Source organism: Suncus etruscus, chromosome 4, assembly GCF_024139225.1.
Source record: "Suncus etruscus isolate mSunEtr1 chromosome 4, mSunEtr1.pri.cur, whole genome shotgun sequence".
NCBI lineage: Eukaryota > Metazoa > Chordata > Mammalia > Eulipotyphla > Soricidae > Suncus > Suncus etruscus.
The window spans coordinates 154299730-154312083 of record NC_064851.1 but is presented as its reverse complement, the minus strand read 5'-3'; the positions used below and the strand labels follow the sequence as shown (position 1 = coordinate 154312083).

Genomic DNA, 12354 nt, shown 5'->3' with positions numbered 1-12354 from the left:
CAGCACACCCACCCCAACCCAGCCCACCCAGCCCGCTAAACTACAAGCTGACGAGTCCTAACAGGCCTCCTTTGCCAGTGACAAAAATAACTATTTTCAAAATTCACAGCAGGGTTTTCGCCTACACAAGCTGCGCAGACTGGAACCTGAAGGGAGACATGCAGAATGCAGCACGCTCTGCAGCAGGCAAGCTTGGAACCCCGTGCCCTCCTGCCACCACTCCATATGTAGAGGCAGCCAGTAGGGCCAGAGTGAAGGGTTCTCAGGTCGTGCATGCATGCAGGGGCATACTGAGGCCAGGACTCTGTCCATGGTCTGCCTGAAGTCATACAGCAAATCTGGGTCAGAACAAGACCAGAACTCTTGGGCTCTGCTTCCTAGACATTCCAATTCCCATGCACAAGGCCAACATCGCTTGACCTACCCTAGCATACATGCACCCTCCACATGTGTGCCCAGACCTGACTGCACTTGAATCAAACTCAAGGTCCCTCCACCACCATTCCCCTGTCTTCTACAGACCTGCCAGGTAGATGAGTCAGATGGAAATATCAGGTCCAGAAGGGAAGGACTGGAACCAAAGTCAAAGGAGACCCCTAGGGGTTCTGATCACGTTCAGTAGCTCTTCTCCCAATATTTCCATCATACTTGGTCCTACAGCAGCCAACAACTGAGTGCTAAGTACCTCCAGGTATACTAAGTGTACTAAGTGCCTCCAAGTGCTAAGTTCCTTCCAAAGGTAGGAAGGCAAAATACCCGCTTTAGCCCCTACCACCTGTCAGGCCCCAGGACTCGAGTGTACCTATATGGACGACTCAAGAAGGTATCCCTCCTACATTCCTGCATCTTGAGATACAGCTCTCAGGGGACTCTAACTGACGCCCATATCTCAGATGGGGTCCAGGTCTGAAATTGCCTATGTCTCCCTGCACCTAAGTAGCACCTCAGAGTTCCAGGGCAAAGCTCAAATTTAGCAAGAAGGTACCAAAGTTAGCAGGGTTCCACATCCAGGTCCAAATCACAGAGGCAAAAAAGTCTCTGAGTTCATTCTACAGATGAGGAAACTGAGGCCCAGAGAGCTTGTATAGATCATCTCCCTTAGCCTTTGTACAAGTCCATGGTGAGGTAGAACTGAGACTCAGGCATGCCAGTCTGATTTATTCCCCTACCCCAAACCAAGTTTACCTCCCACTGCCCTGCAGACAGGGCTTTGACCCCGGGCTAGGATATGGGAGACAAGCAGAATTGCCTCCAACCCCCTCAGATATGGTGAGACATTAACCTTGTATTGAGTTTACGGAAAAAGGACCGCAGTTTGCAAATCTTGCATTTCTTTTTGCGGCGCCCCCAGGAGAAGCTTTGAGACCTGCCCTCTTTCTTCTCCTCTTCATCTTCCTCCTCCTCCTCACTTGCCCAGGGTCCCCAAGCTCCCCCATTGAAGTCAGGGTGGGCCCGAGGGTTCTCAGCCGGGTAACGAACGGGAATGGCTGTGCGGTTATAGTCCACCAGGCGGGTCAGTAGGGCCCGGACCACATCTGGCCGCTGGTTAGCCAGGTCCTCCCGTTCATAGGGATCAGCACTGATGTTAAAGAGCCACACAGCCTGGCGAGCACTAGCCATGCGCTCCAGGTTCCACCAGCTACCAGGGAAGGCGGCTAGTGTCTGTGGAGGGATCCAGTCTCCGTAGCCAGGGTCTCCGGTCAGCAGTTTCCACTCACCCACACGGATAGCGGCCTGCACAGCTGTGTTCCAGATGCCGAAGCCCCCTTCCAGGGAGCCATACTGTGCATGGTTGTAGAGTGGGTCAATGTTGTGCAGGATCTCCGTGCGTGGCGATGCTCTGCCCTCGCTGATGGCAGGCCACACGTCATATCCATCAAGCCCGTCAGCCACAGAGGCACTGCCTCCAGCCAGGCTCACCAGGGTCGGATACCAGTCAGTAATGTGCACCAGAGCCCGGCTTGTCCGGCGCTTTCGTTTGAGCAGGGGGCTATGGACAAAGCCTAGACCCCGTACCCCTCCTTCCCAGTAAGTGCCTTTGCGTCCCCGGAGGGGCCAGTTGCTGCCCCCCGAAAATGTCTGGCCACCATTGTCACTGGAGAAGATGATGACACTGTTATTGTAGAAACCATAGCGCTTGAGGGCCCAAGTGATGTTGCGCACAGCTTCGTCCATGCAGGTCACCATGGCCGCATACTTCCGCCGGGCCACATTGCCCATAGTGCGGTAGCGGTACAGGTACTCGCGTGGGGACTGCAGGGGTGTGTGGACTGCCTGGAAGGCCACATAGAGGAAGAGGGGTTTCTGGGGGCTGTGACTGGCCAAGATGTGGCTGACTCGTTGAGCATAGAGCATAGTGGAGTACTGGCCACTGAGTCCCCAGGCCACGCTCTCACCCTCATGCAAGTCAAAGCCGCACACCCCGGGGCCATCACAGTTGTCATAGGTATAGTAGTCCACGTTGCCCGTGAGTGAGCCCAGGAAGGTGTCGAAACCCCGACGGGTGGGCAGACATTCCTTCCGATAGAAGCCCAGGTGCCACTTGCCCACCATGTGTGTGGAATAGCCCAACTCCTGCAACTTCTGGGGTAGCGTCACCTGGTCCAGAGGCAAGCAGTTGGGCTGCCGTGGGCGGATGATGGAGTGTTGCAGTCCTGTGTGGATCTGGTACCTGGAGAGATGCAGACAGGGGACATGCAGACAGCACAGGTGAGCAGCAAAACAGCACTTAGCCACCCAACCCCCAATACTCTCTGATGTAGGCTCCCCGGCCCAGCCCTCCCAGTTCCTATGGTAGCTTTAACAGATTAAAGCAGATATTAAGGTTATATTCTAGGGGCCAGAAAGATAGCATGAAGGTAGTGCGTTTGCCTTGCATGCAGAAGGATGGTGGTTCGAATCCCGGCATCCCATATGGTCCCCGGAGCCTGCCAGGAGCGATTCTGAGCATAGAGCCAGGAGTAACCCCTGAGCGCTGCTGGGTGTGACCCAAAAAATAAACAAAAAAAAGTTATATTCTAAAAGAGAAGACTGAGGTTTAGAAGTCACTGAGGCTCACACTTGAGAAGGTGGGAAGTTAGACTGAAGCAAGTTAATCATGACAATAACTGTAACAGCATACAATGGGTGTTCAGCATTGTGCTGAGCTCCTTATATGAACTTATGAGATCCTTGTATTTCCCCAAATCTCACCATACGGGCAAAAAAGATAATACAGCAGGTACTATATTTTGCCTTGCACTCAGTCAACCCCTGGCACTATATATGGGTTCCCAAGTACTACCAGGACTGGCTCTAGTGCAAAGCCACGTGTAAATCCTGAGCACTGCCAGGTATGGCTCATAAACCAAAAACCAAAAATAAATAAATAAATTTCATTATAACCTAAGGGGTACTAGTGGTCACTATCATTCCCACTTCCCACAAAGAAACTTTCCACAATGAAGAAAATGAAGCTCAGTAAACGAAGTCATATGCTCAGTGAAGTTCGGTATTGCATACACTGCTATCTATCTAGCCCCAGACTTTAGATTTACCATGGAGTCTGAGTCAGTCTTATTCTCACAAGAAAACTTCTATTCACCCTTCAAAGCTCAACCTAAAGGTTTCCACTATAAAGTTTTTTGCTCTTTCAAAGAATGAGTTGCTTTTGCTTCTGGCTTCCCTGAGCAATTACTACACAGCATCATTGATCTACCTGGCCATGGGATTACAGTCAATTGCTCATGTTCAAGTCCGGTCACATACAATGGAACTGTACTTTAGTCAACCATGTATTCCTAGTATTCAGATGATGTTTAAATGTCTCAGTTATGGAACAAATTGATAAATGAACAATGGCACTCAGATTTGAGAGTCATTTGGTGCCCATGTCATCTTCCATATTCACCTCATTTCTAAAAGACTGAGGAAGGAAAAGGCCTTACCATAGGTCATTTGGTGGCTAGGAGCATAGTCGGTACTTAAATCCAGAAAATGAATCCAAGCAGAATCTACAAATAGAACCTGTTCTGGCAAAGGAGGCTGCAGAGGTGTCAATTCGTTCATGTTTAGGAGTGACTTGGTGGGGCCGGGCGGTGGCGCTAAAGGTAAGGTGCCTGCCTTGCCTGCGCTATCCTTGGACGGACCGCGGTTCGATCCCCCGGTGTCCCATATGGTCCCCCAAGCCAGGAGCAACTTCTGAGCGCATAGCCAGGAGTAACCCCTGAGCGTTACCGGGTGTGGCCCAAAAACCAAAAAAAAAAAAAAAAAAGGAGTGACTTGGTTGGATAGGAGATCTCTAAAAACCTTCTAATTCCCAGGTACTATAAGATCAGTTCTCGGGGCCGGGCGGTGGCACTAAAGGTAAGGTGCCTGCCTTGCCTGCGCTAGCCTTGGACGGACCACGGTTCTATCCCCCGGTGTCCCATATGTTCCCCCAAGCCAGGAGAAACTTCTGAGCGCATAGCCAGGAGTAACCCCTGAGCATTACCGGGTGTGGCCCAAAAACCAAAAAAAAAAAAAAAAAGATCAGTTCTCACATGCCTGCTGGGATTTGGGCCACTCACAATGACTAATGGCCCTTGGTAGGAATAAATCCTACATTCCTTATTTATTCATTCATAGATCATCCCCCTTTCCAAGTTCACATGCTATCTGTACAGTCTGACTAGTTTTGACTCGAATTGCAAATATCCCAGATAAATAAAAATCTTAGAACTCAGAATGCATTAGAATCCCACACCTTGGGGCCCGGAGAGATAGACAGTGGCGTTTGCCTTGCAAGCAGCCGATCCAGGACCAAAGGTGGTTGGTTCGAATCCCGGTGTCCCATATGGTCCCCCGTGCCTGCCAGGAGCTATTTCTGAGCAGCCAGCCAGGAGTCACCCCTGAGCATCGCCGGGTGTGGCCCAAAAACCAAACAAACAAACAAACAAAAAAGAATCCCACACCTTGGGGCTGGAGAGATAGCATGAAGGTAAGGCATTTGCCTTGCATGCAGAAGGACAGTGGTTCGAATCCCGGCATCCCATATGGTCCCCCAAGCCTGCCAGGAGTGATTTCTGAGTGTAGAGTCAGAGGTAACCCCTGAGCACTGCCAGGTGTGACCCAAAAACCAAAAAAAGAAAAAAAAAGAAAAAGAATCCCACACCTTGGGACTGAAGCAATTACACAGCGGATAAGGCATTTGCTTTGCACAGAGCAGATCTGGGGCCAATCTCCAGCACCCCATAGAGTCCCCCAAGTCTGCCAGGAGTTATTTCTGAGCATAGAGCCATGAGTAACCTCTGACACTGCTGGTGTGGCAAAAAAAAAGTCCAAAAACAAATAAATTAAAAAAAAAAAACAACTGAATCCCACACCTTTTTCTTTGTAAGCACCTTGGACATGTCCTTTACTTTCACCTGGCTCTGGGACAAATGTTTTTGATTAACTCATTATGTTGTTATTGTTGTTGTTTTGGGGTACATCCCACAGGGTGGTCCTGACTCTAACTGGGGGTCAGCCCTGGCCTAGCTCTGCTTGGGCTGCTCAGGAAACTATGTGGTGTTGCGGCATCAGACACATAGTGCACTCGTCTTGCTGAACTTTATCTCCAACTTCTGATTTCCTCTTTTGTTTTGTTTTGTTTTGGGGTCACACCTGGAGATGCTCAGGGTAACTCCTGGCTCTTCTCTGAGGACTTACACCTGGTAGTGTTCAGGGAACCATATGGGAAGCCAAGAATGGAACTCAGTTTGGCCATGTTCAAGTCAAGTGCCCTACTAGCTATACTATTGCTCTAGCCCTGATTTCTTCTTTTTAAAGCTGTTATCTTTTGCTACTAAGACCTTTTTTAATATAATGGCCCCTCTTCATTCAGCATTTTGCTTTTTGTGCTTTCACCTCCCCACATTCAAACTTAGCCAATTCTTCAGTTCATGAAACTGAAGCTCCCCTGAGGGCAACTCTCCCACCACGGTTCAGAGCTAGCAAATAGAGCTAGATTTGATCCCAGGACAAAAGGTACACAGTTTTGTTGATTAATTCAACAAAGCCAGATTTGGTGATATTACAGCTTCAAAATAACTGGGCTTGACGCAAACAGAAGCCTAGAATCCAAACTCTCTTAGAAGGGGTCGGCCCTGCAATACTGGTGGGTCAGCTGGGCAAGTGCCATAAAAAAATGTCCCCTTCTAGCCTTTGCAGACATGACTGGCAGCATTAAGGGACACTAATGAGGGCAGTTGACCTTTGAGGGCAATGGATACCTGGAGCCAGCTACAGGAGCAGAGGGCAGATGTTGCCCAGTCACGCTCAGCTAACTTCACTAACTTCACAGACCAGGGTCTGGAACGCTGCCCGGTGCTGCTATTCATTCCCTAGCTTTATACTAAAGTCACCTCTGCAGAGAAAGGCTAATGTGCACAGTTCCTGGGACTGCAGATTCCTCCTCCCTCTTCTGGAGGTTATTCCATATTTGTTCTTTCAATTACCCCCCCCCCACACACACACACACATCACCTGCCCCCCCCATCCCCAACACAAACGCTGGCACCTCTTTTTCCCTTTTCTTTATCTGTTCCTGGATCTAAACTCTGATAGCTAAATCAAAAGCAGAAATACCAGTTATTGATTTCCAGCTCCAGGACCCCCACCAAGCGCCCTCTCCTAGAGACACTGAAGGTGGATGCAGAAACAGAGTTGGGAGCGCAGGACTGGATGCCTCACCCTCTCAGCAACAGGGTGCTGAAGGATCTACTTCCAGAGATGACATTCATGGCTCTGGGTGGAACCTGGGAGAAAGCAAGCTTTGGATACCATCCCAGGAGGATGATGAGCTTTAGCCTTTGCCAAAGAATTTTCTCCTCCGAGAGGCCAGAGTTGGCCTTCCACGCCCCACCTCCTGCTTCTCCACTCTTCTAATCTTGTAATCCTGTTTGCCTGTCTTTGGACAACTGCTCATGAAGAAAGCAGCTCGCGGGCAAGTGGAGACCCGAAGATGATCAGACACTAGAGAGTTAAGCCTCACTTACGGCTGCACAGGTAACAGAATCAGTGTCTTTCTCCTCCATTCATCTGTTTCATGGTTTCCTCCCAGGGTTCCCAGACAATTTAGGTGGTCCGAGTTCCACTACTAACATAGAGATTACCAGGTTACACTCACCAATGGTTACCAGGAAGTCAATCCACCCTCACTGCTCCTTCTCAAGATAAAAAGAGTTCTTTCGGGGCTGGAGTGGTAGTACAGTGGTAGGATGCTTGCCTTGAATGTGCTTAACCTGGGTTAGATCCCAACATCCCATATAATCCCCCAGGCTCCAGTAGGAGTCATTTCCTGAGTGAAGAGCAGGATTAAGCCTGAGCATTACCATATATGGCCTCTCCTACATCTCCCCCCCACCCAAAAAAATCCAAAAATTAAAAAAGGGCTCTTTAGTCCATTATATGCACAGGGAAACTGAAGCTTTTCAGGGCCTTGGGGAGAGTCTGTAAGCAGAAGCAGTGCAAATCTGAGGGCCAGAGGCTGACCTCTTCCGCTAATGGAAGGAAACTCTACTCCTTTCATGCAGTGTAGATCAAAGATCCTATCTAGACCAACTCAGGTGATTCAACTCATTTAGTGTTGAAAAACAGGCCCAGAAAGAGCAAAGGATTTTACTAACCATCACCTAGAGGTAAAATTGGCCAATCATCCTGGCTGCACCTGGTCTCAGTAAGGGTACTGTTAGAATCTAGCCACTGGGTATATTTGGGTTTCAATGGCCAGTCCCAAAGCCTGCAGGGGCCAAGCCTACCTGCCGGTGAGGAGTTGGCTCCTTGAGGGAGTGCAGATGGGTTGGATATAATAATTCTCCAGTTTAACACCCTCAGCTGCCAGCCGGTCCAGCGTTGGGGTCTCGATATCTGAGCCATGGTAGCCCACATCGTGGTAGCCCTGGTCGTCCGTGAGGATGAAAATGATGTGGGGAGGCTGGAGAGGAGCAGCAGAAGGCTGTTGTTCCCTGACCTCCGACGGCCCATCGGCCACTAGGCTAGGCTTGGACCAGTCCCAGGACAGGTAGCCAAAACTAAGCAGACTGATGAGTGAGAAGCCGGTGAGAGCATGCATGGCCATATCAGCGCAGGGCCACTGGTTTTCACTGCCAGGCGTGCCCAGGGCGGTGTCCCCAAGTCTGCTTCAGCTGGGCTGGACGCTGCGCTGCTCAGCACCCCAGGGGACCACAAGGAGGTGATGGGGGGCTGCAGGGCGGACCTGCGGAGTCGCCAAGAGTGTCTCTGGAGAAGTCAGGGCTCTGGTCAGCAGAGCACCCGGGCTATGCTGCCTGGTTCCCTCTCCCCAGCTCAGCCAGGCCAGCCTGAGACGCGGCGGGGCGGCTCCCCAAAAGTGCTGTGCACCATCCTCCGAGCCTCCTCTTGCTTCTAGCTAGCCCTCTTCCAACAGCTCATTTCTCTCTCTCTCTTCTGCTTTCCCTTTCTCCTCCCCTCGACCCTCCAGCCCCCAGCCCGGCCTCTCGCCCCACCCGCAGGGAGGTGGGCAGGACCCCAGAGGGGAAGGGGAGGGAGGGAAGGTTTGGGCGGATCTGGGGGTGGGGGAACACAGCGGGGCGAGCAACAGCTCAAAAAAAAAAAAGGTTGTAACATCTGCCAGGGGTTGGGGGGTGCCCCAGGTGGACGGGTGGGACGCCCCAGGCCGCTCCGCCTCTGGGCGGGGTGCCCAGGCTGCTGGGCCCTCAGGCTCCAGTCTCAACCCTGGAAAGGAGCGAATGGGTGGGTGGAGGAGGACTTGGAATTTGATAGAACAGTGCCAGGAAGGCCGGTCTGACATCCCTCGATGGCGAAATCTTGGCATCTCTAAGGCCCAGCCTGAAAGGCTGGTGTGTCATTGTTCTCATCTGGCTCTTCCACAGTGGGAGAAAACAAGGCGAGAGAGAGAGGGGAAGGAGTCTAAGTCATTGAGCAAGTGAATTCGTCTCTGGGTTGGCTGGCTGCAGCTTTGAGAGGCAGGTCCTACCTGTGGTCAGTGGGTCATTAGATGGAAGTGGTCTATGGGAAAGACTTGGGCCAGCCAGGTACTGGAAATCCGGAAATCAGATTCTGGCCTTGAAAGCTTTCCTTTCCCAGGCTTTCGGTTCTCCATTCTGCCAACCCTCACCTCAGCCCCAGGGCAGGGGTAGCACATACAGTCTGCAAATCTTCAAATTCCCGACTGTTACAAGAAAATATGTTCTCAGGATCAATTCTCTCCGCAGTGATGGCTAACCTTTCTGAGTCCGAGTGCCCAAATTGCCGCACAAAACCAAAGAATTTCCTCAAAGTGCCAAGCACATCAATTAAACCTTAATAACAAGATTTTAGTATCTAAAAACTCTTTATAAATTTTATAAGTTTATTAATTGCGGATCTTCCCGCGTGCCAGCTGCAAGGCCTTTGCATGTCACTGCTGGCTGGCACGCGTGCCATAGGTTCGCCATCGCGGTAAGGGATAGCAAACTTGACCATGACCAGGGCAGGTGAAGAGAGCAGATTTCCAAAGGGAGCGAGGAAGATTGCAGCTGCTACTTGGCTGACCACTGTTCTGAAAGTTCCAGATCTGCCGCCTTCTCAAAACCACCTGAAACCCAGATTGTTATGAGAAATGGTTCAGTTGTTCCATACCAACCACTAATTTCAAGCAAAAAAAGACAGTATGTGGCTTAAACTTGAAATACACGCTCAAGGCAGTCTTGGGGCATTGGTGCTACTGTGCAACTTCTGTTCAATCCCATTTTCCAAGCCTCTATTAAACTACACTTTCCAAATGGGGGAACTAAGCTAAGCAAAGTAGTTAAGCTTCTTTTCTGTCTGGACTTTGGATGTTTAATAGCATGGTGTCCAGAAGCTCTATTTCCTCTTCTCACAGATTTTTTTTTATTTTGGAAAGGTCTTGTTTGTGAAACAGACGGCCCACACGTGAGTTCTCTCCTCACATGTCTCCCCTGCTTGTGTTCAGTCCCCAACCCTTCCCTCTCTTCCTTAAAACCACTGCATGTGGGATAAAAACCAGACTTCCAAAATAGCAGTCCAAGTGAATCTGCATTTCCAAATCTGCATGGGGCCTGCCACTCCTGTTTGCTCAAAGTCCCATATTTAGGGTGACCAGATTTATCAAGAGGGAAAACAGAGGCTATGGTTCCAGCAGAAGTGTTGAGGACAGATAGGAAGACTATATAGCCTCCTGAGAAAAAGCTAAAATACTGCTCTGGAGCAGTAGCCTGAGGCTGGCTGAGGGTCAGCATGGCCAAATGACCTCATATGAACTTGGATTCTCCCAGGCCCTAGTGAAAAGGAACTGGCAGAACTGCCTTTCCACCTGCTTCATACACATGGAGAAATAGAAAGGAATCTGGAATGAGATTCTTTTTTTTTTTTTTTTTTTTTTTTTTTGGTTTTTGGGTCACACCCGGCGGTGCTCAGGGGTTATTCCTGGCTGTCTGCTCAGAAATAGCTCCTGGCAGGCATGGGGGACCATATGGGACACCGGGATTCGAACCAACCACCTTTGGTCCTGGATGGCTGCTTGCAAGGCAAACGCCGCTGTGCTATCTCTCCGGGCCCTGGAATGAGATTCTATCAGATAGCAAAGGATCCAGAGATCTCTGGGAAGCTGTAAAAGGCAAGCCAAGCAGAATTTGGGACATTCAAGTCTGAGTTCTGACATTAGACTGCTTGAATTTCAACCATGACACTTATTTAGTGGTCAAACCTTTGGCAAATTATTTAATCTCTGTCACCCTCAATTTCTTCAACTGCAAAATGAGATAATACTATAAGGGAGATTAGGTACAGTGCTTATATAAATATAAATATCCAGTACACAGAAAGCATCCAGTAAATGCAAGCAGCTATGATGGTTATTCTTTGTAGTTCTGAGAAAAAGACAATTGGTCCAGTGGGCTAGAGTTACTGGCAATAGGTTTAGGGCCAATTTAAAGGGATTGCTTTGGGGGCCGAAGAGATAGCACAGCAGTAGGGCATTTGCCTTGCATGCAGCCAACCCAGGAGGGACCCAGTTTGATTCCCGGCATCCTGTATGGTCCCCCAAGCCTACCAGAAGCAATTTCTGGCACAGAGCTAGGAGTAACTCCTGAGTGCCGCCAGGTGTGGCCCAAAAAGCAATGAATCAATCCATCAATAAATAAAGTTTAAAAAAAATAAGGGATTGCTTTAAAACCAGAGCAACAGTAACAGTAGATAGAGTGCTAGATTTGAGCCCCAGCACCCAACATGGTCCCCTAAGCCCTGCCAGGAGTGATTCCTGAGTACTGAGCTAGGAGTAACCCTTGAGCATTGCCAGGTGCGTGCCCCATCCAAAAAAGAGACTGATTTGATAGGCAATGTGATCACTTGTTTAAGAAAAGGAAGTCAGTGATGGGTGTGTCATTATTGCAGACTTCACTAGGTTGTCTCTGTTCTCTCTCCCTTGTTCTCCAGTATTCTCCTTTCTTTTAAAGATCCCTCAATAATCACTGCTCTCCTGTAAGGGTCCAGAATGCATTAATCTTGGGGCCAGGGAGGTAGTTCAAATGCCTATGGGAACCCCAAGTTCATTCTCTAGAACTGCAGGATCCCCTGAGCACTGCTGGGTGTGACTCCAAAACCAACAAACAAAAATAAACACTTAAGTCAGGCATTTCTAAAGTCTATAGAAGACAAGGAGAAAGCCAACAAAGTAATGTGAAACAAGGTCACTTTTTGGGTCCTGGGGTTATGAGCTTTAGGCTTCCTACTCTATTCTGTACAGCAGCCTCCTAGCTTCTCTGATAGCTCAGCCACTGGTATTCAGCCCTCCCATTGCCCAGTAGATTCTCCATCTTTTCTCAAGGTCAAGCCTGAGAAGGCTCAGAGACACAGAAGCTTCCTCCTCAGCTAACCTAGTCTCAGAAGTTTATACCTGAGAGTCCACTGTGACAAAGTGAATGACAGCAGGATACCCACCCTAGATGTGTCTCCCCATTCACACAGGTGTATGCTTACTCCATTCCTTCAGATGACAGCTCATTAAAACACAAGAGAAACCTAATCTTCACACACAAAATGCAAATCTGACATGGCATGGAGGTGATATTGTCACTTCCTAACTGCCAGACAGTTTCATTGATGAAGTCAGACTTCAAAATGCACTGAGTGGGGGCCGAAGTGATGGCACAGTGGTCAGGGCATTTGCCTTGCATGCAACCTACCCAGGTTTGATCCCCGACATCGAATATGCTCTCTGGATCCTGCCAGGAGTGATTTCTGAGCACAAAGCCAGGAGTAACCCTGAGCCCCACCACATGTGACCCCCCCAAAAAAATTTGCTTGGTTTGAGGGTTGCAAGGGGTTTGAGGGTTGCAACTAGAGCCTCAAAGAATC

The 12354-nt window shown here is 49.5% G+C and overlaps 1 protein-coding gene across 1 annotated transcript; it reads right to left on the bottom strand.

Moving 5' to 3' along the window:
- Window positions 1–1260: 1260 nt before the first annotated feature.
- ARSI (arylsulfatase family member I) lies at window positions 1261–8077 on the bottom strand. The gene is made up of 2 exons (XM_049771847.1): window positions 7758–8077; window positions 1261–2671 (listed from the first exon to the last, which is right to left on the bottom strand). Exons 1-2 carry the CDS (start codon window positions 8075–8077, stop codon window positions 1261–1263), a joined length of 1731 nt encoding a protein of 576 aa, XP_049627804.1.
- Between the last annotated feature and the right edge of the window lie 4277 nt (window positions 8078–12354).